At 34.9% G+C, this 23,781-nt stretch overlaps 2 protein-coding genes across 5 annotated transcripts in view; both read right to left on the reverse strand.

Annotated features, from left to right (window-relative positions):
* Positions 1–10,824: 10,824 nt before the first annotated feature.
* On the reverse strand, positions 10,825–17,083 carry LOC115217965 (zinc finger protein 98). Of its 2 annotated transcripts, XM_036505138.1 has the most exons (3): positions 16,832–17,083; positions 14,446–14,924; positions 10,825–14,361 (listed from the first exon to the last, which is right to left on the reverse strand). In XM_036505138.1, the coding sequence occupies exons 2-3, from the start codon at positions 14,585–14,587 to the stop codon at positions 13,553–13,555; spliced, it is 951 nt and encodes a 316-aa protein (XP_036361031.1). In that variant the 5' UTR covers positions 14,588–14,924; positions 16,832–17,083; the 3' UTR covers positions 10,825–13,552. The 2 variants fall into 2 exon arrangements, with proteins under 2 accessions (XP_036361031.1, XP_029643556.1); XM_029787696.2 differs by having other exon boundaries at positions 10,825–14,924.
* A 4,730-nt stretch (positions 17,084–21,813) lies between these two features.
* LOC115212816 (early endosome antigen 1) overlaps positions 21,814–23,781 on the reverse strand; it is a 101,459-nt gene continuing 99,491 nt past the window's right edge. For all 3 annotated transcript variants that reach the window (XM_036505136.1, XM_029781552.2, XM_029781562.2), the window contains one exon: positions 21,814–23,615. In XM_036505136.1, the coding sequence (XP_036361029.1) occupies positions 23,487–23,615 (129 nt within the window). In that variant the 3' untranslated portion in view covers positions 21,814–23,486. The remainder of the gene's footprint in view (positions 23,616–23,781) is intronic.

Below are 23,781 nucleotides of genomic sequence, written 5' to 3' on the forward strand. Positions count from 1 at the left end.
ATTATTCTAGCCATGACAACTCCATCTTCTCAGACAATGCTCTCAGAATCACATTACCCAATACGTTCTTGTCTTCTAAGATGATAGGTGTATGATTTGAGGGAGATTTTGTAATAATTACTTGCTGGTCTAGCAACTAACCAGAGGCAATCTCAATGGTTTGTCATCTCTCATTGGCTCAGGTCTCCAACTGCCTTATTGATTTTGGTTCTCTTGTTTGCTTGTTGATGAAATAGTTATCAGTAATTTTATGGAGCCTAAAGTTTGATTAAACAGCTTCATTCCTTATATTTGGATGGCCTGTAGTAGTGTTTGGAAGTTTATTTCAATGTTTAATATGATGAGTAACACCCTAGAGAATATACTTTTGCCACTGTGGGTAATATCAGGCAAAGTTACATAGGTATAATAATTATAATGTTGCTTTTTTCAAATTATATGGTGCATATGCAAAATAATACAAGTGAATACTAATTTCCAAAATAAAAGTATTTATTAAATCAGAATAAAATTAAAGCAGATTTCTCATTTGTGTATTTGTAATAAATATATGCTATTGACAACAACAATATTGTTTATAAATTAACTAATCCTTTTCTACTCTAGGCACAAGATCAACCCCAGTACACAACTGGTATTTAATTTATCAACCCCAAAAGGATGAAAGGCAAAGTCGACCTTGATGGAATTTTAACTCAGAATGTAAAGATGGACAAAATATCGCTAAACATTTCACCCAGCATGCTAGCGTTTCTGCCAGCTCACCACCAGATATAACATTAATTACAGATATAACATCATCTATAGCAAAGATATATTCCCAACATTATTTGTCAAGTGACAGCTGACACTTGAGTTAGCCTATAATTTCTAAGGAAGACAAAAAATAAGAGTAACCTTGCTTTGAGGGATAGACAACTTGAGAGAGATGGAGGGCATTCTGGAAAGATGGTGTTGTAGAGAAAATAGATGTATAAAGCATTTGGCTTGAGATACAGGAGTGGCAAGTATATTGCCTTGCATTGTTGTGAAGATTGTTAAACAAATATTTATTTCTTTGAATTCTTTAAATCCAACTTGTTGCTTCTCACTACTTACATCAGTAGGCCTTTGACTTGTTAGAAATATTATCAAAATTTTCCCCAAATGTCTTAAATAAAGGATTTATTGAGCAATGTAGTTACTGAAGAGGGCTTGTCTTATCTAGAATGTTTTTTGATCAAAAATCTGTTTAATTAGAGCTGACCTGCAACAATAACAACAACAAAAACACCAGCAGCAGCAGCAACAACAACAACAACAACAACAATCATCCGTTATCGATAAGACTTCTGATATATCTTGTCATGGAGATATGATAACCTGAACTGTGTCTAACGATACTAAAATGTAAATATTATTTCTAGGATTAGAAAACACATTTAATTCTTTTATGAAACTAACTTTCTCAATATTGATTTTCCTCAATACAGATGCTTGTATTAGTCATGGATATAATCCATCTTAGAAATCTTCCTTTACTTTTTTTCATATTGCAAAAGATGTATCAAGATTTAGCATTTTGTTGAGAATCAAAATATTATTCAACCCTTAGCAAATACTGGTTGATGCCTCTTATGCCCAATTTTTTTCTCAATACATTTGCATTTTGTTGTATGGGAACACAAATTGCACATCCAATGGAGCACACTAGCTTCCATGTCTTTCTATTTTACGCATGACCTCTGCATTCACAGTCTATGTTTCAATACCTTGTAGTATTGCTGTTCATACATGAGCTTCATATATTGTCTTTCATTTTGAGAGAGGAACCTTTTATTACTGACAGAGGCAACATCACTCTGAACTTTCTCTAGCCAGTTTGTATTCTAGCAACTATACTTTCAAAATATCCTTCATAACTAATTAAAACACTTAGATAACAGAAACTATTAATAACCCCTAAGTGCTATCCATAAGAAAATCTATTTTCCACACATTCTTAATGCTTATTCCTTCTGTACATTTGCCACAAAGTTTACTTTTTCTCTTAATCTTCCAGTTATTCTACTGCACTGTACCTCTTGTATGTCCATAATTAGCACTAGGTAAACCATTTGAAATTTATATCTATATGTTGGACATGACTATTTTCCTGAAAAGGATTAGCATCTTGCTTCTTTTCCTGCTTACTAGAACTTTGGCTTTGATAAGTTAACTTTAAGGGCTTTTGATTCCAGGTTTTGCTTTCATGTTTGGAATTTCTTCTCTAATTCTACTACAAATTTAGCTTGAAGAAAGAAGGCTAACAGCATAAAGGAATTCCAATGGGCAACCAGTCTTAAACACTTCTGATATGGCCAGGAGGACAATGATATTTTGGAGAAGACTGAGAACTGAGCCCTATGAACTCCTACCTGCACACTAAATTCCTTGTATCATTGCTAGTTCTCACCTTACTGACAGCACTCACCAACCATCCATTTGTCTACTCCTAGCTTCCACAGTGATCACCGTATCAGAGAATAAGGGACCCTATTAAAAGCTTTCTCCAGGTCAATAAATGCCAGTTACAGCAATTTACTTTTGGCTAAATACTTCTACAGCTACTTTACTTTAGAGGGAACATCAGTAGTACTTCTGCCTGGCACAAAACTTTTGGAATTTTTGCTGGAACAACTTTGTTTTTTCTTTGCTCATTATAATGTAGTGGGAAGCAAGAAAATAAATTGAATGATTAATAAAAATATAAAATTGAAAACACAACTTATCAGTTTGCTGCTAACAATTCTTTCATTCGTCATTAACAATTCTTATGTTTGCTGCTTACAAATTCTTGAGGTGAAGAATACTGATTTAGGATGTTGGGTGGCCAACTTATAAATGGGAAAGTAAAAGTAAAATCTGCAGAAATCCTAAAATTGTGTTCTGATATAAACCTGGGAACAACATATTTTGCTTCCAGTCTTACATTTAATATCTATTGGTAAAACCACAAATATAACTACAATACTTGAAAAAAAAAAAGTAAGTGGTAATATAAACAGGGAGGTGAAGAATACTGATTTAGGATGTTGGGTGGCCAACTTATAAATGGGAAAGTAAAAGTAAAATCTGCAGAAATCCTAAAATTGTGTTCTGATATAAACCTGGGAACAACATATTTTGCTTCCAGTCTTACATTTAATATCTATTGGTAAAACCACAAATATAACTACAATACTTGAAAAAAAAAAAGTAAGTGGTAATATAAACAGGGAGTCCCCGCCACCCCTGTACTTCTATACAAGATATATAATCCAAAACAAGCATGAAAAACACAGACCTATTTTAAAACAGTCAAGCTGAAAATAAATCAACCTGTCATGATAAAAACTCATCACTACACAATAAAGCATTGTTAGGTCGAATTTCCATGCTTTCATTCTTTGCAACATATTTACATTATTGTGTAGTGAGTTCAAGTGCTGACATGGGCTATTTTCTCCCCCTACCCCAACTCTGTATCCAAGTCGGTGCAGGGTGGGGGCTGGAAAATTTCATAACTTGATAAACTTTCATTTGAAGTTTCAAGAAAATGAAAGAAACATTCAACAATAGCCAATAATACTAAAATTTTGTTATAAGATACATTAACAAAAGTAGAAAAGGAGGAAAAAGAAGAAAAAAGGGTAACTATTGTGGAAATGTCATAATCAGAGAAAAATGCTAAATAAAATTTTCAACCTGCTATTTTCCCTGGTAAATGTTAGATTAAAAAATTTTCTGATAAATGCTTGATCTAGTATAAAATATGCTAAATTGGTAACCCTGCATTTCACTCCTTTGATATTGAAACTGCTCTTCTTGAAGGCCTTAAACTTGATTAAACAAATGTGACTCTGTGTGTGTGAATGCTTAAAACCTACACTGAATTATGGTTAGAGATGGTGAGATCATCATTCATAGCTCAGCTACAAGAGGTGACACCACTTTTTGTGGCTGGGTATCAATTAAAGATGTTTGTTTCTGTTCACAGACTCTATACTTTTGAATTTCTCTGGAATATAAAATCCCTTACTTGAAAAATCTTGCCTAAAATACCCCCTCCCCACTTATAAGCCATGCAAGCATAGAAAAAATAGATGTTATTGAACAACCAACAAATAAAACATTTCATATTTTGTATTAAAATATATATATACTGTCAGTGTTGCATATAACACTTGTTTTGTAAAATGGCATCCATGTTTACCTTATTATAATGTTTAAAACATCCTGTTTGGAACACAAAACATGCTACTACTTGAAGCTTATTTAAAGTCCATATCTCATTTATCTGGATTATGTTGAAATTGAAGAACAAAATGAAGAGCCATTACATATGTATGAAAGTTTTCATGATACTTATGATGTTTCTATTTTTAGCTTTTAAATTTCCAGTTCAGCATGTAGTAGGATTCAATATCTCTGTAGTGAACAATGTACATGCGCACACACATACTCATACACAATGGTGTAGTATGGCAGGGGAGTAGTGTTAATAAGGCACAGAGAAAAATTTTCATGGTTTAAAATTCATAAACAGGTGTGGCTGTGTAGTAAGAAGTTTGCTTCTCAACCACACAGTTACAGGTTCAGTCCCACAACATGGAACCTTGGATAAGTGTTAGCCCTGGGCGGACCAAAGCCTTTGGATTGGATTTGGTAGTCAGAAACATGTTGTGTGTGTGTGTGTGTATTTATGTACCTATCATGAAAGGTAAATAAACCACTGACTGTGTATATGTGAGATTATTGAGAGAGGAAGTGGAACCATGGAGACAAGTTGCATATGAACCGAGAGGTGCATGTCTCATTTGTAACACTTCACATGCATATAAAAGATTATTAACCATCTAGTCCACTTTGCTGGGTGGTTGGTGTTAGGAAGAGCATCCAGCTGTAAAAATTCTGCCAAAACAGTCACAGAAGTCTGGTGCAGGCTTTGGCCTGGCTGGCTCTTGTGGTACTATCCCACCCATGTTAGCATGGAACGTGGATGTTAAATGATGATGATGATGTGTTTGTCCCTTACCACCACTTAACAACCAGTGTTTGTTTATATGCTGTAACTTAACAATTTGGTATGGGAGACCAATAGTAAGTACCAGACTTAAAAACAGTACTTAGGTTGATTGATTAATCTAAAACCCTTCATACCTGTGCCTCAGCATGGCCACAGTTCAATGACTGAAACAAGTGAAAGTAAAAGAACTACCTCACTTCCCCCATGTATGTCTTGTTGGTAAAGTATATATGTGGGTGAATTCTAACAGGTTTATTTTGAATGAGCATACGGTTCTAATATTAGCAATGATGACAACAGGTGGCATGATATTTAAAATGTGTGTATTAGCACATTAACAGAAAGATACTGTCAATTTGCCAAACTTTCATATATGAGGACAATATTTTAATGAAAGCAGCCAGACTTTTATTCAACTGCCAAGGAACAGAGGCCTGTTTGTGTAAAATAAAGCCCATTGATTTAAGACTTCTTATATTGGTAATTACCAAAGTCTTTTTATAGAATGCGTAACAAACCTAGTTCATTTGCAAACAATTCAACCACAGAAAGAATAAACATATTAAGTTGTCCTCAATGTGCCTGCTTCAAAACTAGAGTTCCAAAATATACTGTCTGTAAAATACTAATTAGGCAAAAGTTGCAATAAAATATTGTTTGGCTATTTCTTTCTTTTTTTCCTTTTTACCTGTGGCAATCATTGGGCTGCTGCTATACTGAGGTACCATTTTGAATGGTTTAGGTTGAAGAAATCAACCCCAGAACTTACTCTATCAGTTTCATATGTGAAACTGCTTAGTTATCGAGCTGTAAATAAAACCAACTCCAGTTGTCAAGTGGTTGGTGTGGATGCATACACACATTTCTATATATATATATTCCTCTCTCACTTCCCCCCTCTCTCTCTATATATATATATATATATACACATACATATACATGTATACATACATGCATATATATATATATATATATATATATATATATAGAGAGAGAGAGAGAGAGAGAGAGATAGGATAGATAGATAGATCGTTATCCATTGGTCCCAGAAGAACAAAGATCTGTATCTGAAGAATTTTATGTCAGCTGCTGAAGGTGGTGTGACATCTGCTGTGGCTGTACAAGCCCACACAGGAGTGACAGTCTCACATGCAGTGACTGCATTTGAAGAAGCTCTCCACTAGTGGTATGACTTAACCTTTCTTCAAGTGCGCTTTTCTTTAGTGGTTCCAGTTTCTCTTCCTCTCACTCTATCATCTTGTGAGCAATCATTTGTAACTTCTCCCATCACAATATCCAGATCTACTGACTACATATCTTTTTTACAGACATCTTTGAATCAAAGATTAGGTTGTCCTTGTGCTCCTTTGCAAGTGTATATGACCATCGGTCATCTTTCTTTCTTTGTCTCCATTGTAGCTGGAACAAGGAAGACGTGTTCTTGTTTGTCCCCTGTCCTAGCTTGATTTTCGCGTTCACCACCACAACCTCGTTTAGGCTTAGCAGCCCTTCCTGTTTGTTTTCACTGTCCTGTTTGTGTTACCAATTTTGACCTTCTGCAAAATCCCAAATTTTATTTAATTTGCTTTGCGGGAGCAACTGTTTCATCAAAAGCATATGCTCGAAATATGAGACTAGAAAAACAGCCAACAACTAATGAAGTGAAAAATGTATAGTAAATGCACAAACGGTAAGTAAAAAACATAATGAATGCACAGACGAATAAAAAAATGTATACTGAGTACACAAACGGATGGAAAACAAAAACAGAAAGTCCCTAATTCTTCTTCAGTTATCAACCAGATGGTATTACTCAGTTTCACACCATTAATAAGACTGAGATGCTTCCCATACTAGCGGTGCCCATGCAAGTTGTGGAGAATATTGGACTGAGAACAAGCAGTACATGGATAACAGGCAATACAGGAGTTGACATACAAATGTGAATAAATATAATTCAAGATGATGGACAAAGGACAAGGATGAAATAAATAAGAAATAAGATGCATGTATGTATGTATATAGAGCCCTGGTAGTGAGGCTCTGGTTCAGGAGCTCCAGGATTTTGAGGAGTATGGCACCACCTTTTCACCAATATTATTCCCAGGTTCACTCTGACCTGGAGTAGTAGCATCTCTCAGGACCTGAGTTATGGGTGAATTAGCATGTTATAGAAGACACTTCCTGCACGAACCTTTGTTGCCTTGAGTACCTTGGGAAAGGAAAATGCTAATGGAGTCAACCTTGACAGCAACCCGAGTGAAGCCCCTCAGGTAGGTCCAGTATCCTTTTTGACACTCTCCCAGAAACTCCAGTGTAGGTGGAGTTCTCCAGCACTGTAAGGCAATTCATCTAGGAGAAGGCCATTCTAATGTAAAACATACAGCATACTGGTCACCACTGTGGTCAAATTGTCAAGTCTACAATGTGGGATTAGATTGCACAGCCTGATGATCAACTTAGAACTACTGAGTGCAAGCAGGAAGAAAGCCAGAGCCTGTCAAATGAACACTTTTCATAGCCATTTGATGGCATACCATTCTTCCTCGTCTTCAGATGCAAAGAACTGCCATCATATATATATATATATATCACAAAATACAGACCCCTTTTGAACACATCTACAACAAATGACCTTAGAATAACACACACGCAAATATTAAAAGTGATACATTCAAGAGATACCCAAGAATTCATTAAAACCAGTCCCAATCACTACTATAATCCACAATGGTCCACTTTTAGGTCACTTGACCATTTAACATCCTACTACTATCATACCTCTCTGGCATTCTTCTTCTTCTCTGCCAAGAATTCACAATGACCTTGAACCCACAAGAGTAAACAAGAGAAAGAGAGAGAGACAGACAGGCAGGCAGAAACAAGGAAAATGCCCCTTGTATTTGAATACTATGCAAATATTCTTTAAAAATACTTTTCATTTAATTTTTCCAAAATTTGTTTTCCATAGTGAGAGTTGAAAAAGTCTCAATGATTGAAACCGGTACTAAAATGTTTTTTATGATAAAAAATTATTTTAGCATTTTCTACCTTGACTTTTTTCCTTATATATATAAATACACAAACAGGATAGTGCAGAGAGGATGGGTGTTTTTGAAAAATTCACAAAATCATTAATTTTAGCTGCAAACAAATTTTACTGGTATCAATGTGTTTGTATTGAATTAGCATTTGTCAAAATCAAGTATGGAAAACAACAGCAATCATGTGGTGTTTGTTTTCATTTGTGCATTTCTGAAGGCGTTCTTGGAAGTTGGCCTCCACTCTCTCCAGCATTGCTCTTTTGATTTGGACGACTTCCATGTGAACAGCTTCCTCCAAATCATCCAAAGTACAAGGCTTATGCGCATACACATATGCCTTGAGGTTTCCCCACAAGAAATAATCACACATGGACAAATCAGGGAACCGAGGGGGCCAAGGGCTATCAGCAAACCTAGAAATGAGGCAGTCACTGAAGAGAGGTCAAAGAACATCCATTGATGCTCTGGCTGTGTGGGCCATCACCCTATCCTGCTGAAACCATACGTCGAATAGACATGTTTTCATCATAATTCAGGCACAAAGAAGTGGTTTATCATCTTGATGTAATGCTTGGAGTTCACAGTAACAGCATTTCCATTAATGTCTTCTAAAAAGTAAGGACCAATGATGTCAGCTTTTCCAGTAGCACACCAGACCGTCACTTTTGGGCTGTATAATGGTCTTTTGTGCAGTTCTCTCGGATTTTCAAGAGCCCAATAATGACAGTTCTGTTGATTCACCATGCCATTGAGATGAAAATGAGCTTCATCATTCATTAACAAAATGAGGTTGTCATTTGCCTCAAAAATTGCTTCCATCTGACATGCAAAGTTAAGCTGCTGTGCATAGTCCCATGGTTTCAACTGTTCCTCAACGACCAATTTGTATGGGTGGAAATGCAGGTCTTCATGCAAAATACACCTTACCAATCGATTACTGATGCCAAGTTTAGTGGAATGCCTCTGAGCAGAGTGATTTGGACTCTGTATCAAAGTTTGCCTGATGCACTCCACATTTTCTGGGGTCCATACAGTTTGTAGTGCCCCAATTGGTCTCCTATTCATTAGTGTACCTCTTGAAGTGGCACTGAAACTCAAGCTGAACTGCTGTGACAGACTCATTCTTCACAAAACTGTCGTAGGCAAACATGCGATGCTCTATTGTCCACAGCACCATGGCTTCACCTGAAAAGAAAAAAAATGCTAAGACACCATGGACCAAATGGTACCTGTTGGACATATGTCCCTCCCACTGGGGCTGAGTAATAGCCATTTCAAAAAAGTCCATCCTCTCTATCCCACTCTGTATATAATGGCAATTCTTCACACCTGAACACCAATATATATATATATATATGCACACAATGCATATATATTACATATACACATACATATATGGATATCTGACAGTTTTAGTTATCCTATCAATTGAACAAACTAGCCACTGAATTAGTGTGAGGAGGCTGAAAATTCCAGAGACATATTTAATCCTAATATAATTCTTAAGCTGAATCAGTATGACACAGTCTGGCAAAGCTGGACCATTAACCATTTTGATACTAACCTGCTTGAAACCCTCCTTGGTTTTATGATACAATCTTTCTTCTTTAAAGTGATCTAAATCAAAACTTTCTATCACAATTTCATGTTGCTTTATCTTCCAAACAACAGCTTAATAATGCTTTCAAGTTTTGGCAGAAGTTGAGCAATTTCAGGGGAGTGGTAAGTTGATTAGATTGACCCCGAAAGGCAAAGTTGGCCTTGGAGGAATTTCAACTCAGAATGTAAAGATGGATGAAATGCTGCTAAGCATTTTGCCTGGTGTGCTAACAACTCTGCCAGCTCACTACCTTAAACTACAGCTAAATGACAAGAAGTTACTCTACTAACTTCATTTTTTTTCCAAAATCAATTGAAACAAAGGTAGTGTATTTCACTGGAAATATAACAAAACAGAACATGGAATGAAATGTATTTATTTATAAACTTTAAACTGAACTTCAATTGTTTTATAAACCTAACAGCGTGGTGGTACGTAAATAAACGGTGTAAATTAACGAAGGTATAAACCTGACGTAAATACACAAAGTTGACGTCAGATTTTTCTACTTTCACTTCTGACAGTTAATACCATGACAGTGCCAAAGTGTTAAATTATATGTGCGATCCACCTGGGGTGGGGGGGTCCTCACAATGTTTATCTAGCTAGTTTCACATGCAAAGCACAGGTCAATTTGAGTTCATGGTAAGAGACATATGCCAAAGATTCTATGCAGCGTATTTCTGGTAAGGCAGCTGCAGGAGAAATACCTAGCCAAAGATAAACCTCTCTACCTGGCTTTTGTTGACATGGAGAAAGCCTTTGTCAGCGTCTCCCGATCCCTTATCTGGTGGTCAATGAGGAAACTAGGGATAGATGAATGGTTAGTGAGAGCTGTGCAAGCCATGTACAGGGACGCTGTCAGTAAGGTGAGGGTTGGCAATGAGTACAGTAAAGAATTCCTGGTAGAGGTAGGGGTCCACCAGGGTTCAGTCCTCAGCCCCCTCCTATTTATCATAGTCCTCCAGGCAATAACAGAGGAATTCAAGACAGGTTGCCCCTGGGAGCCCTATATGCTGATGACCTTGCTCTAATTGCTGAGTCACTATCAGAACTAGAGAAGTTTCAGGTGTGGAAGTAAGGATTAGAATTGAAGGGCCTTAGAGTCAACCTAGCTAAAACCAAAGTCCTAATAAGTAGGAAGGCAAACAAACCACAAATCCCTTCAGGTAGATGGCCTTGCTCGATCTGTAGAAAAGGTGAAGGTAGAATCTCTAGAAGATGTACCCAGTGTAAGCTATGGACACATAAGAGATGCAGCAATATCAAAGGAAGGCAAACCAGGAAGATAGTATTTGTATGTGACAGATGCTCAGGAGCAATAAACACTGAAAATGTGCAGAGAACAACTTCTGCTACATTCCAAGGAGAAAAACTACAGCTAAAATTAAATAGATTTCACAAGTAACAGAATATTCCCATTGATTGAAAACAAAGTTTAAATCATAATATACATGAGATATATATATGAAAGAATCTAAAGCACGAAAATTTCTTATGTCATTTAACATATGCTTTCCACACACACACACACACATGAATAATATAAGATATGGATTCAGAGAATAGTGCAGCTATCACAGAAAGCTCTTGTTATGGACTCAGCTATCAGTCTACATAGCAATCAATTACAAAGAAATATAATGCAGAGCGTCTATGTAACTGAAAATTCAGATCTGGTTGATGAAATTATTTCATGAAGAAAATATAAAGTTATAAAGTCAGGAGATATGAGAGGTGAATATATATATTTATTTAACCATGTGACTTCCAAAGGGTTATGGCTGTTTCACGACCTTTGTTATGTAGTATTAATTTAAACATGGAAGAAATTAGTGTACATGTTTGCATTAATAAGTATGCTTAGCATTATATAATACAATTGCACATTTATAAATTATTGCAAATAAAAAGAACTAGCTCATTGGATCACTGGAACATCATGTTTACACTAACAATTCAACTCTAAATATATACACAAAAATTTCCTCTTTATATATACAATGGAAGGCTGAAACTAGACAAAGTTTAATTTGGTCAGTAAAAGTAAAGATATATCCTTTCATATCAAGTAAGTTAAAGCACTAGATGAAAATTTAAGGAACTGACTATTGCTTAATGTAAACAAAAAAGAAAATAAGACGAAGTAAAAATAAATAACATAAAAAAGTATATAAAAAAACTAATAATATAAATGAATTTTTAGTTCAATTATGTAGATGAGTAAAACAGCTGGAAATTTAAAGATTCTACAGAAATCATGGATGAATGGCAGGTCAAGTAAAACCAAGAAATGGTATTCAACAAAAATAAATTTCAATACAGGGTTAACAAAGTCACAAAACCTCACAGAAGGCATTTGAACCTTCATGAATTTTACATATTCCAACTACACCTCAAACATACTTTCCAGCACAGTGAACTGGAGTAAAACAAAAACTATACACATACACACATAAATATACATAGAAAACACACACAGATTGATCCATTTATATATATTTATCTTCCTTTTTCTAATTCTTTTTTATCTCCCCTTCCGTTTTTTTCTCTATCTCATCCTTTCTCTAATTCTTTTCCTCTCCCCTTCGCTGTTCTCCGTCTATCCCTCTCACTCTTCTGCCTTTGTTCTCTTGTTGCTCACACGTAACCATTGGTCATCTTTCTTTTCCTAACTTGAATTTCTTTCTTTCTGATCAGCTGCAGGGATAAGATGCATTCTTGTTTGTCTCCAGTCAGAGCTTGTTCCTCCTCGTTCATCAACTCACTTTGTTCTGGCTTAACAGCCCTTCCTGTTTGTTTTCACTGTCCTGTTTTTGTTACCAACTTTGACCCTCCACAAAATCCCAAATTATATTTAATTTGCTTTGCAAGAGCAACTGTTTTATCGAAAACGTATTTTGTTGTGAATTGCTTGAAATAGGAAGTAGAAAAACAGCTGACAACTGGTGAAGGGCCATTTTTTTATGCCGCTTTTCTTGTTTTCCATTTGTTTCTTCCGTTGTTCACAAAAAGGTTCATATTCCATGTTTTCATATTTCATGTTGTTTATGTTCTGTGGTGTCCTGTGCCCATATATGCATCTGTATATACACATGTATGTATATATGCATAGTTATTTATATTATATATATATATGAAAAAATTTTGTGTATATTTAGAGTTGAATAGTTGGGTGGTGCAACCATGATTCCAGCGATCTGATGAGCTAGCTTTCTTTATTTGCAAAAATTTGTGAATATACAATTGTATTGTATAATGTTGGACATACATACTAAAGCAAACATGTATGCATATTTCCTTTCACACTGAAATCAATACATGAAGAAGGTTGTGAAACAACCATAAGCCAATGGAAATCACATGGTTAAATAAATATATATTCACCTTTCACATCTCCTGAACTTATGGTTTTATATATGAATATATATAAGATCTCATTCATATATCCTATTATGGTATGATGAAATACATTTTAAGGTTTGTGTATTTATTCATAATATAATAATTGTACAGTGATCTTAAATCTGATATATGAAAATACATTTCTCAATTACTTACAATGTTAAATAAGTCAATATTATTTCTTCCCCTTCTGGAAATGTTTTAAGTAGAATATAGATTATTTTGAAAAATGCTTTAAATAAAAATATCACAATGATAAGCGATGAATGTAATTGACATAAAAATGTAGTTATGGAAAGTTGTTATTACACTGTTAAATGTTTTTCCTTTTGTATTTACATTTACGGTTATGTAAAAAATATTTTTTCAAGGGACGATTTTCAACAGTGGTATTCTCCTGTTTTCATACATATATGTATAGTTAGGGGATTTCTTTTTCTGAGAAAATGACTTGCCACAGATATCAGTCACATGCCTTCAATCAGTATGAATAGATTTATGTGTAGTCAAACAACTTTTTTGCTTGAATGATTTACCACAGATATCACAGTGATATGGTTTCTCCTCTATATGAATATACTTGTGTCTAGTTAAGTTGCCAATCTGAGAGAAAGAAATACCACAAATATCACAGATATATGGTTTGTCTCCTGTATGAATGCGTTTATGGTTGATCAAGGTACTTCTATGAGAGAATAATTTACCACAGATATCACAGTGATATGGCTTCTCTCTTGTATGATTGCGTTTGTGTATAGTTAATTCACTTATTTGTGGGAATGATTTACCACAGATATCACAGTGATATGGTTTCTCACCTGTATGAATGCGTATGTGAGTAGTTAGGTGACTAGTTACAGCAAAGGATTTACCACAGATATTGCAGTGATATCTCTGTTCTCCTGTATGAATATATTTGTGTCTAGTTAATCTATATCTTTCAGAGAATAATTTACCACAGATATCACAGTGATATGGCTTCTCTCCTGTATGTGTGTATTTGTGTGTAGTTAAGTGACTTCTTTGATAGAATGATTTACCACAGATATCACACTGATAGGGCCTCTCTCCAGTATGAATATATTTATGAGTAGTTAAGCTATTTCGAGAGAGTGATTTACCACAGATATCACAGTGATATGGCTTCTCTCCTGTGTGAATATATTTGTGATTAGTTAAGTGGCTTTTTTGAGAGAATGATTTACCACAGATATCACAGTGATAGGGCCTCTCTCCAGTATGAATACGCTTGTGTCTAGTTAACACACCACTTTCAGAGAAAGATTCACCACAGATATCACAGTGATATGGTTTCTCTCCTGTATGAATACGTTTATGCTTAGTTAAGTCACCATTTGCACAGAATGTTTTACCACAAATATCACAGTGGTACGATGGCTTTCTAATCTCTTTCAGTACTTCATCATGAAAACCAATCCTTTTACAGTTAACACTGACATCACATAATTCATTTTCCATAATGTTTCCTCCCTCATCACATTTAATAGACATTTTTTTTTTGTTTTGTATTTTATTCCTAATAAATATTTCTTCTACATTTCTATGAATTGTTATCTTTTCTAATATCTGAAGAGGTTGCAAACTCTTTTGCAAATTTGTTCAAGATTAATTAGAAAGCAAAATCAGCTTGTACATATTTCAGACAATGAAATACTGAAATTTTGCTATTAGCTTTTCTGAAAATATTTCACAGTAATTCTACCATAGATTTATATGAATAAAGTTATATCCGTTCTTTATAAAAGTTTCCTTAGTCTTTAAAAGATGATAAATATTGTTGAAGTATCTGAATTAAAACAGTTCTTTACTGCAAATGTCTTCTGATAATCTGAAATAAAAGAGAAAATGTATAACATTTAAAGGATGCTTAAAAAGTAGAGAAGCAATAAAATCTTTATTGTATTTCTATATTGATAAACCTTAGGTAAAAACTTATCTGAATAAGCAAATATTATTTAATTTGTATTAAAATTCATTATTACAATCTTATTCAGATAGTGTAAAAATTATAGGCTAAATAACAAAACAGTAGAAGCTAAAACTATTCTCTCTCAGAAATGGGGAAATTTGGAACCTGGGTTCTAATTCCTAAGGTATTTTTCAATGTTTCAGTCACATTGAATCCTGTCAAAGTGTTCAACCATTGTCAGCGTGAAAACGATGTTAACTGATAATGATGATATATGTGTATATAATGTATTGAATATATAACTGTTCTAATTTTATCTCTTTTATCAATGATATTTCACATTTCTGTATACCCTTGAGAGATTTTTATCAACAGTAGGAGTGGCTGTGTGGTAAGTAGCTTGCTTACAAACCATATGGTTCCGGGTTCAGTCCCACTGCGTGGCACCTTGGGCAAGTGTCTTCTACTATAGCCTCAGGCTGACCAAAGCCTTGTGAGTGGATTTGGTAGACGGAAACTGAAAAAAGCCCATCGTATATATGTATATATATATATGCATGTGTGTGTATATGTTTGTCCCCGCCAACATCGCTTGACAACTGATGCTGGTGTGTTTACGTCCCTGTAACTTAGTGGTTCGGCAAAAGAGGCCGATAGAATAAGTACTAGGCTTACAAAGAATAAGTCCTGGGGTCGATTTACTTGACTAAAGGTGGTGCTCCAGCATGGCCACAGTCAAATGACTGAAACAAGTAAAAGAGTAACAGTAAACTTCTGAAATCCTTCAATATTTCGAGACTTTCATAGTGTCATCATCAGAGTGAAGTAATGTCTGCATGTTATTGTTTTCATTTATTTATTTATTTTGCAAAAAACCCACATTTTCGGATAAGGAGATTCCAGAAAATTGCCAAAAATCAGACTTTTGAAATTTTTTGCCCCCCTCCGCAGCCCATTCTTCCTTTCCCATTTTTTTCCATAAACCTAACCCTAAAACCCTAACCAGAAATTTTTTTAGAAATTCTATAATCTCCGTATTTTTCTGCATATTTTGAAAAATAAAAAAAATTCTGAAAAAAGTTTAAAATGAAGAATTTAGGGGTGGGGTGGGGGATTTAAAATGCCGATTTTTGCCAATTTTCTTTTGCAAATTCGTATTCTCCGTGGCCGAAAACGGTGGGGTTTGTGTACGAAAAACATTTTTTTAAGGGGTGTTTTGTGGGAGGTACAAAAGGATGTCTTGCCGCGAAGAAGTACCAGTTATTTTTATAAGTTCCTTCATCGACCGTTCCTTTTGTAAAGCTAAAACTTCCTCGTAATCATGCATGCGAAATGTTAAATAGCTGTATTATGGTGCGAGAAACGCTGTTGTGAGTAACACCTGGTCCGTTTTAAGAATATCCAGGTAGAAATATACAAGAGCGCGAAAGACAAGACGTTCGTTCACAGAAACTATCTTGGCATTGGATTTCTATGCAATTAGATATCTTAATTTAGAGAGTGGATTAAAATAAATATGTTGATTTTTCTTGGAGGTTAATCTTTACAGCTATTTAATCATCTCAGACAATACGGTAAAAGAATAATGTGAAGTTGATGCGGATTTATTACCGATTTTTCACTCACTCAATCTGAGATTTATTTAATATTGCATTTAATAGTCAAGCGTGAGTTTTCAAAAATACAATCAATATATGAGTTCAGAAACATTAGAAGTCAGAATATCAAAAGATAAAAATATTGTATCCGTGAATGAGGGGAGGAGAAATGCATAATTCTATCATTTACGCCATTATAAAAGCTTTAAAACAAATCTGGCAACTTACCGTTCTCAGATGTAAACAATGATTGTGCCTTTTTAATGAAGGACTGGCAAAGAAAGAATTGATCGAGTTGTTAGATTTTGAGTTTCGAAGGCTTTAACAACTTAATTCTTTGACATGAACATTCGTGTACCTGCTCTAGTACTAGTTCTCTTGGTAGCTGCGTAATAATTTTTTTTCTAACGACGTTTAGTTATTTTGCTTAGGAGATTTCTCTGGGTGCGACCGACTTTCAGTATTAATTGTAGCTATTAGACATAAAGGGACGTAACTTGTCGCTCTAACAACTAAGGAAGGAGGTTATGTTTTTATCGGTGTTGGTTTGTCCGTCTGTGTGCAAAATAACTCAAAAAGTTTAGAACGGTATTTAGTGAAACTTGCAGGAAAAGTTGGTAATGACACAAGGAATAGATGATAAAATATTGGTAGTGATCCGAGAATTCTTGAAGGATTTTTCATTTGTTATATTTACTTTACATGGTTACATTCTTTGATTATCTCCCTTGAAAATACGTTCATAGTTTCCACGTAACCTAGGGTGACGTTGCTGATTCCAAAGTTTGTTTTCGTTTCTCTATTAGTAATTTTACTCGCGTAAAATGACGTGTATTCAGCTGAATACAATTACTGCCGTTGTTTGTCAACAACAACTCTCGGCGGTGTATTTTTCATTTGTCACTGTTATTTATGACATCGTTCGTGCGTTTGTACTGGTTTTAGCTTTAATGTTTTAGGGTTAGGGTTTTCTTCTTTTTTTTTTTCAAGATGGAGAGTTATGGTTCTTTGACTATTTAATATCATTCCGTTTCAGTAAGGTAGCATTTTACAATTGTCATGCTGAAGTGACTTAGTTACCTTTCACATGAAATTAGTGTGAAAAAAACTGGTAATCCATCTACTTGAGCCAACTCTATAAATAATAATAATAATGAAATTATTGTATACAGTGCTCAGGTGCACCACAACTTGTCAGAAAGTGCATATAAAGTACATGCAGTAATGTAGAAATGTCTGGAAAGTGAACATGCTTGTGTGTGTATGGAGGGGAGAAAATCAAGTGTAGTGTTGGCGAATTTCAGGAAGCATGGAAGTCTTGAAGGATGCAGTGCTCCGACAACTAACAACCGATGCCGGCAGTTTGTTCCACGCTTCAGCAACTCTCAGCGTGAAAAAATGTTTCCTGAAGTCATGGGAGCTGTGCTGTTTTCTTACTTTGTAAATATGTCCACGGGTGTTAGATGGGTGGAGTTTGAAGAGGTGGTCAGTGTTATTGTTTGTGCGATGGTTGATAATTTTATGGGTGTCTGCCAAGTCAGCTGCCAGACGTCGGAGTTTCAATGTGTCCATGCCCAGGGAAGTAAGGCGTTCAGGATATGGCAAATGCCTGATGGAGGGTATTCTTTTGGTTGCACGTCGCTGAACAGCTTCCAGATGATTGATGTCATGGGCAAGATAGGGGTTCCAGACTGGTGTTATATTCCATTCATCCTGAGCGTCAAACTAATACACCTGTTTGTCATTCCCTTACCTGTCTTCGTCTTTTGTTTTCTGTAAATTTGAGCTTTATAGTTATGGTAGTTGATTTCATTTTCATGTTTGATCATATGTGATTCACCCATCTACCAATTTTCTAGCAAGGGTTAACTGCTCATGTGATAATTCTAGAAAATTCCTGCTACAACGGCTTTATAAGAAACCGTTTTGGGGCTTTTAATCAAGAGTTCAACTTCCCTTGCTTCAGTCATGATAATTCTAGGCTTAAACTGTTTTTAAGGCTTCATATTCAAACCAGATCAATTCCTCCTAATAGCTACTTTCACAGCTAATTGCCAACTTGGAGATGATGAAAAAAATCAGCATCATACATTTTTACAGCAATGTGCCAATCAGTTTAACCGTTAAGATTTCAACTCCTGCCCACATGTTCTTATAATTTAACTCTGTTTTTCATGAAGCCCTGTACAATTGTAGCAATAAATATGTATATAATTTCCTACCAAGTCTTGTCATAACTACTCGCTACACAGTTGTTTTTAGAAAATGTATATTATTTACTATTACTGATGACATGTTTAACTGTTGGACTTTTCTTGTCTCTATTTACTAATAATGTCTAATCTCAGTTGAGTATAAGAACAATAATTAGTCATAAAGATGTTCTAAGATTATGTATATATCTCTAGACAACACCATTTTTGTGCCTGGCCTTGGAGTGTTAACATGTCTCAAGAATTTCCAAGTGACATTAGATTTTCCAAAATGAGACACTTGACCATATCATTCTTAAAATATTTTTTTAAACCATAACTAAAATTATTATTTGAAGGGCTACTTTTCAATGCTGGTATATGTTGGACAAGACACTGTGGCAGTATCCCATGACTGGATACCTTTTCCTATTACCAACCTTCTTTTTTATTTTTTATTTCAAGTACTATTTTTATTCCAGGTTGAACCATTAAGCTGTGGGAAATGTAAACAATTCTCATTGTTACCTACCTGCTGGGGTCATTGTGAAAATATGAACACACACACATATATACAACTTCTGCAAGCACACAAAAGTTGACATTAAAATGATATACGTATATACATACATGGTGCTTGGGCTGAATTTGACAGTTTGCATAAAAGAAAAAGGAAACAACATCCCATCTAAAAATTAAAAAGATAGCAACTAGATTATGACTGGGAGATAATAGTTGACTCAAAGTAGTCATTCTCAGCTTCCATCATAGCCTCAACATTGCTCTGGAACTTTGCACATTCATTCCTCACTGTCCCTGGGAAGATCTTTGACCTTAACCACCAGCTTGGTGTTGCAGGAAGAGCAGCTGGCATCTTTCTTAATCATGCTTCACATACAGTAATCCATGGGATTACAATTGGAAGAATTAGGAGGCTAGAAATTGGGGATGGTGAAGATGTAGAAATTCTCCAACAACCACTTCTGGCTTTTTGTGGAGGTATGGCAAAGAGCTGAATCCTACTATCACACATATGGCCTTCCAACAGCAACTCTCTCCAGCCAGGGTTTGACCAGAATCTCCACATAACCATCTGGATTGGGTCTAAGGCCCTGTTTAAAGATGTGGGGTAGCATGATGTCACCCTCACTAGAGACACATCTAAAGATCATCACAGTATAGGGGAACTTGGTTTTCACAATGTTGATGTCTTATAGCCTTTACAGTATTCACAGAGCATTGAGCAGCAGTCATGATGGTTAGCATTTTGATACCCGACACAATATTCAGATGGCTTCCAGTCCTCCATATCAGCTAACTTTTTCTAAACTACAACTCTAATATGCTCTCCGATGCTGTTGACTGTCCACCAATACAAGCTGTTCCTGAAAAAAGAAGGCATAAAAAAATCGTCAAATTTAGCCTGAACACCCAGTATAAACTACAAGCACCACCATGTACATAAGTAGGAGTCACACCCCTTAGAGATCTGTAATTATACATGTGGATCAGCAGCAAGCCTTAAAAGCCACCTTCAAGCCCATGACAAGAAGACTCTACAATGGTAAATAGAAAAATGATGGAAGTTCAAGATGTAGTACTTGGTGATGATGGGCTTCCATATAGTTTCCTATAATTATCAAATTTCAGTCACAGGGCACTGGTCAGCCCAAGGTTGTAGAAGAAACTTACCCAAGGTGCCATGTAATGAAATTACATTTGAAACCACGTAGTTGTGAAGTAAATTTTGTAACCACACAGTCACAACTGGATCTTGTTTAAAATACTAGTTTTGGTTGACTAAAGATCAGGTGACAAACCTTGGTAAGATATTTCTTAAAAATGTTCTTGTTATTCTCTGAGGATAAACTGGTGACATAATATAATAAAGTATATATTTTAATTCTTTACTGCACTCTAAAATATGGTGGGTAATTTAGATAAATATTTCCCAAAACATCCCTTATCAGATGTATGTTTTATCATCATTTAGCATGTTTTCTATGCTGGCATTGATTAGATGGTTTGACTGGAACTGGTAAGCTGGAGAGTTGTACCAGGTTCCAGTCTGGTTTGGCTTGGTTTCTACGGCTGGATGCTCTCCCTAAGGCCTACCACTCCAAGAGTGTTGTGGGTACCTTTTACATGTCAATGGTAGCGGCCATGACTACGATTTCACTTGGCTTGACATGTCTTCTCAAGCACAGCAAAAGTCCAAAAAACATGATCACTTGTCATTGCCTCCATGAGACCCAACCTCTGAAGATCATGCTTCACCACCTCCTCCTATGTCTTCCTTTTCCACAGGATCCCTCCATAGTTAGAGACCGACACATTCCCTCCACAGAGATTGACACAAATGTTTGTTTGAAATAAGTTACTGTTGTTGATAATGTTAGTTATGGAATACACTGTGTATGTTTCTGGTTTGCAACGTCCAACAAAAAGTTTGATATTAATAGATAACTTTTCTACAATCCTTCAAGTTAGCTTTAGTGGTGCTACTCTTGGAATCAATTCAAAAGGAAAATATTTCAGGTTTTAAATTCATAGGGAAGTGGGTATGTCTTTGCTTATACCATGTTGGTATTTGATGCTGTCAAACCTACTACTACCTATTCCTCTCATAATAGAAATAGGTAGGAGCATAATACTGTGTACCTCCAACAAGTTAAATATGTCTCAAAATTAGTTGGAACCATTCTTCATACTCTCATTTCTTACCCATAGGCTGTTTCAAGTTTCAGAGCTGTTATAGATAAAACTAATCATGCCACTAACTGTGGTGGTGACTGTATCAATGCTATTTTGAACAATACACAGTAAGTCTTTAACTTTTCAATCCAATGTATCAGGTTTGATTAAAATGTTTGCAGCTGTGACTTACAATGAGGTTGCATGTCTTGGCTATTTGGATTGTATTGTCTGAAATTAATACTCATCTTCAATTTTAAATATTTACATAAATTGCTGACAAAAAATACATTTCACAAAATGAAAATAAGACAATACCAGTTATGAAAATTGAAGCATTTTGATAAGTTTTTATCTCAATAGTATTTATATCTTTTATACATGTAAAATGTTTATAAATTTATGACAGTTTCGCTTTTATTGAAAGACAGTTTTATTCTTTTATACAGATTTTTGGAGATCAATTTCATCAATATCTTTCCAGAATTCTGATAAAGTGGTTGCGTTAAAAAAAATAAAACAAAATTATATTTTTATTTTCAAAAGTTAATGTGAACAAATAGAAAATAAAATTTCACTATTTTAAAAAAAAAGTGCCACCTCTTTTTGGCTGGTACTGTAAGTCTGGACAATTGCATGAGAAGTCAAAGAAGGGAAATTATGGTCAGGTGTCTTTACTAACATCAACAATTCCTCTATAAACAGTAAATAGCAGAGTCCTGTGTCTTATTTAGCATTAAACATACTAATGTGAATTAGCAGTGGTATTTCAGTTTACAGTTTGGTAAACTGAGACAGAATTATGTGTCTTGCTTAACATCACTTACACAAATGTAAATGTGGTGGAAGTTCTAAATTTTACAGTTGCATAATCTCTGAACAGACTTGAAGAGTTTAAACCTTTTAATACAAACTCACTTGAGACTGCCCTTACTAAAGTATTTCTATTTAAATAGAAATCTCACTCACAATCTCATCACAACATGAATAACATTGTAAGATTTCAGTCAACACTAGTATATCTATAAATTTAGATATTTTTTAAAGTCCTTCCAAAATCTTGATTATACAGAGAATTAACTGAAACATACAGGCAGTCTGTTCAGTAAAAATATATCTATGAAAGGGTTAAAAGTCAAAATGTTATAGCTTGCACTCAGGATTTTTGGCACAAAAACTTAGCACTTAAACTACATAGCTGAAACATTGATAACAAGTATTTAACATTGTTATTCTAGAAAGAGGACAATGATATTGGCACAGAAGATACAACAATTGTCTAGATGCATTATGGTATTGTAGTTCCATGCATCTATTTTCTGAAGTCAAATCCTGGGGAAATTACATTGTATGTTAAATGTACAAGTTATCTTTTGATGTCAGGTTAATCTCCTATATCTTTCCCTCAACCAAAATAGTGCGGTGCTTTACCCACTCACTCCGGTATTCTTTCAGAATAGCTTTCAGACTAGCTTATTAGGTTCATTAGTCAAAGTTAAGCAGCATGTATTAATTAAACCACACACACACACATGCATGCACACACACACACATGCGCGTGCACACACACACACACACACACACACAAAATATAATTTTCTTTGAAATAGATATATCACTGAAGAGGGAAAATAAGACTCACATGAGTACTTGGAATCATCTATGAAGATGTAAAAGTAATACTGAAGAAAATGTCAAACTTCTTAATAATAATATCTGAATGAACAATAATTAACAGGATTGAATCTACATTTTTAAAATAAACAATTTTTGTAACAGAATTTACTTGAAAGAGGTTGTATGATTATCTTTACTGTAACTAAGTAACATTAGCAGGCGTCTATAATTTAGTATTATGGTAAATCATGCAAGGTAAAGAGTCTTTATTGAATTCATTCATCTCTTCAACAACTGAAAATATATTTCTGTGAAAATTAAAGTTAAGACACATATCATGCCAGAGCTGCAATGTAAGATAGCTAATCTGATGGATTTGATCAATTGCCATCCTGAAGTTCCTTGTAGCAATTATCACAGACACGGACTGGCTTTTTAGATGATACAATTGATGACTGTTTTGTGGAACATTCATTACAGAAAATATTGCCACAGTTTCTGCAGTGATGCTGTGAAATAAATTAAAAAAGAAAAAAATATGAAGTGTATATTAAAATGCATTTGATAGTAATCAATATATGGTTGTGGGGAAAGAATTAGACATAATTAATGCAACAAAACAAACAACAGTAGTATTAGACATAATTAATGCAACAGAATAAACAATAGTAATAT

This window comes from Octopus sinensis, linkage group LG1 (assembly GCF_006345805.1).
Source record: "Octopus sinensis linkage group LG1, ASM634580v1, whole genome shotgun sequence".
Taxonomy (NCBI): domain Eukaryota; kingdom Metazoa; phylum Mollusca; class Cephalopoda; order Octopoda; family Octopodidae; genus Octopus; species Octopus sinensis.

What these genes read in the sequence shown, in the direction of transcription:
- LOC115217965 (XM_029787696.2), bottom strand. Translation starts at nt 14,587, where the DNA reads ATGTCTATTAAATGTGATGAGGGAGGAAACATTATGGAAAATGAATTA.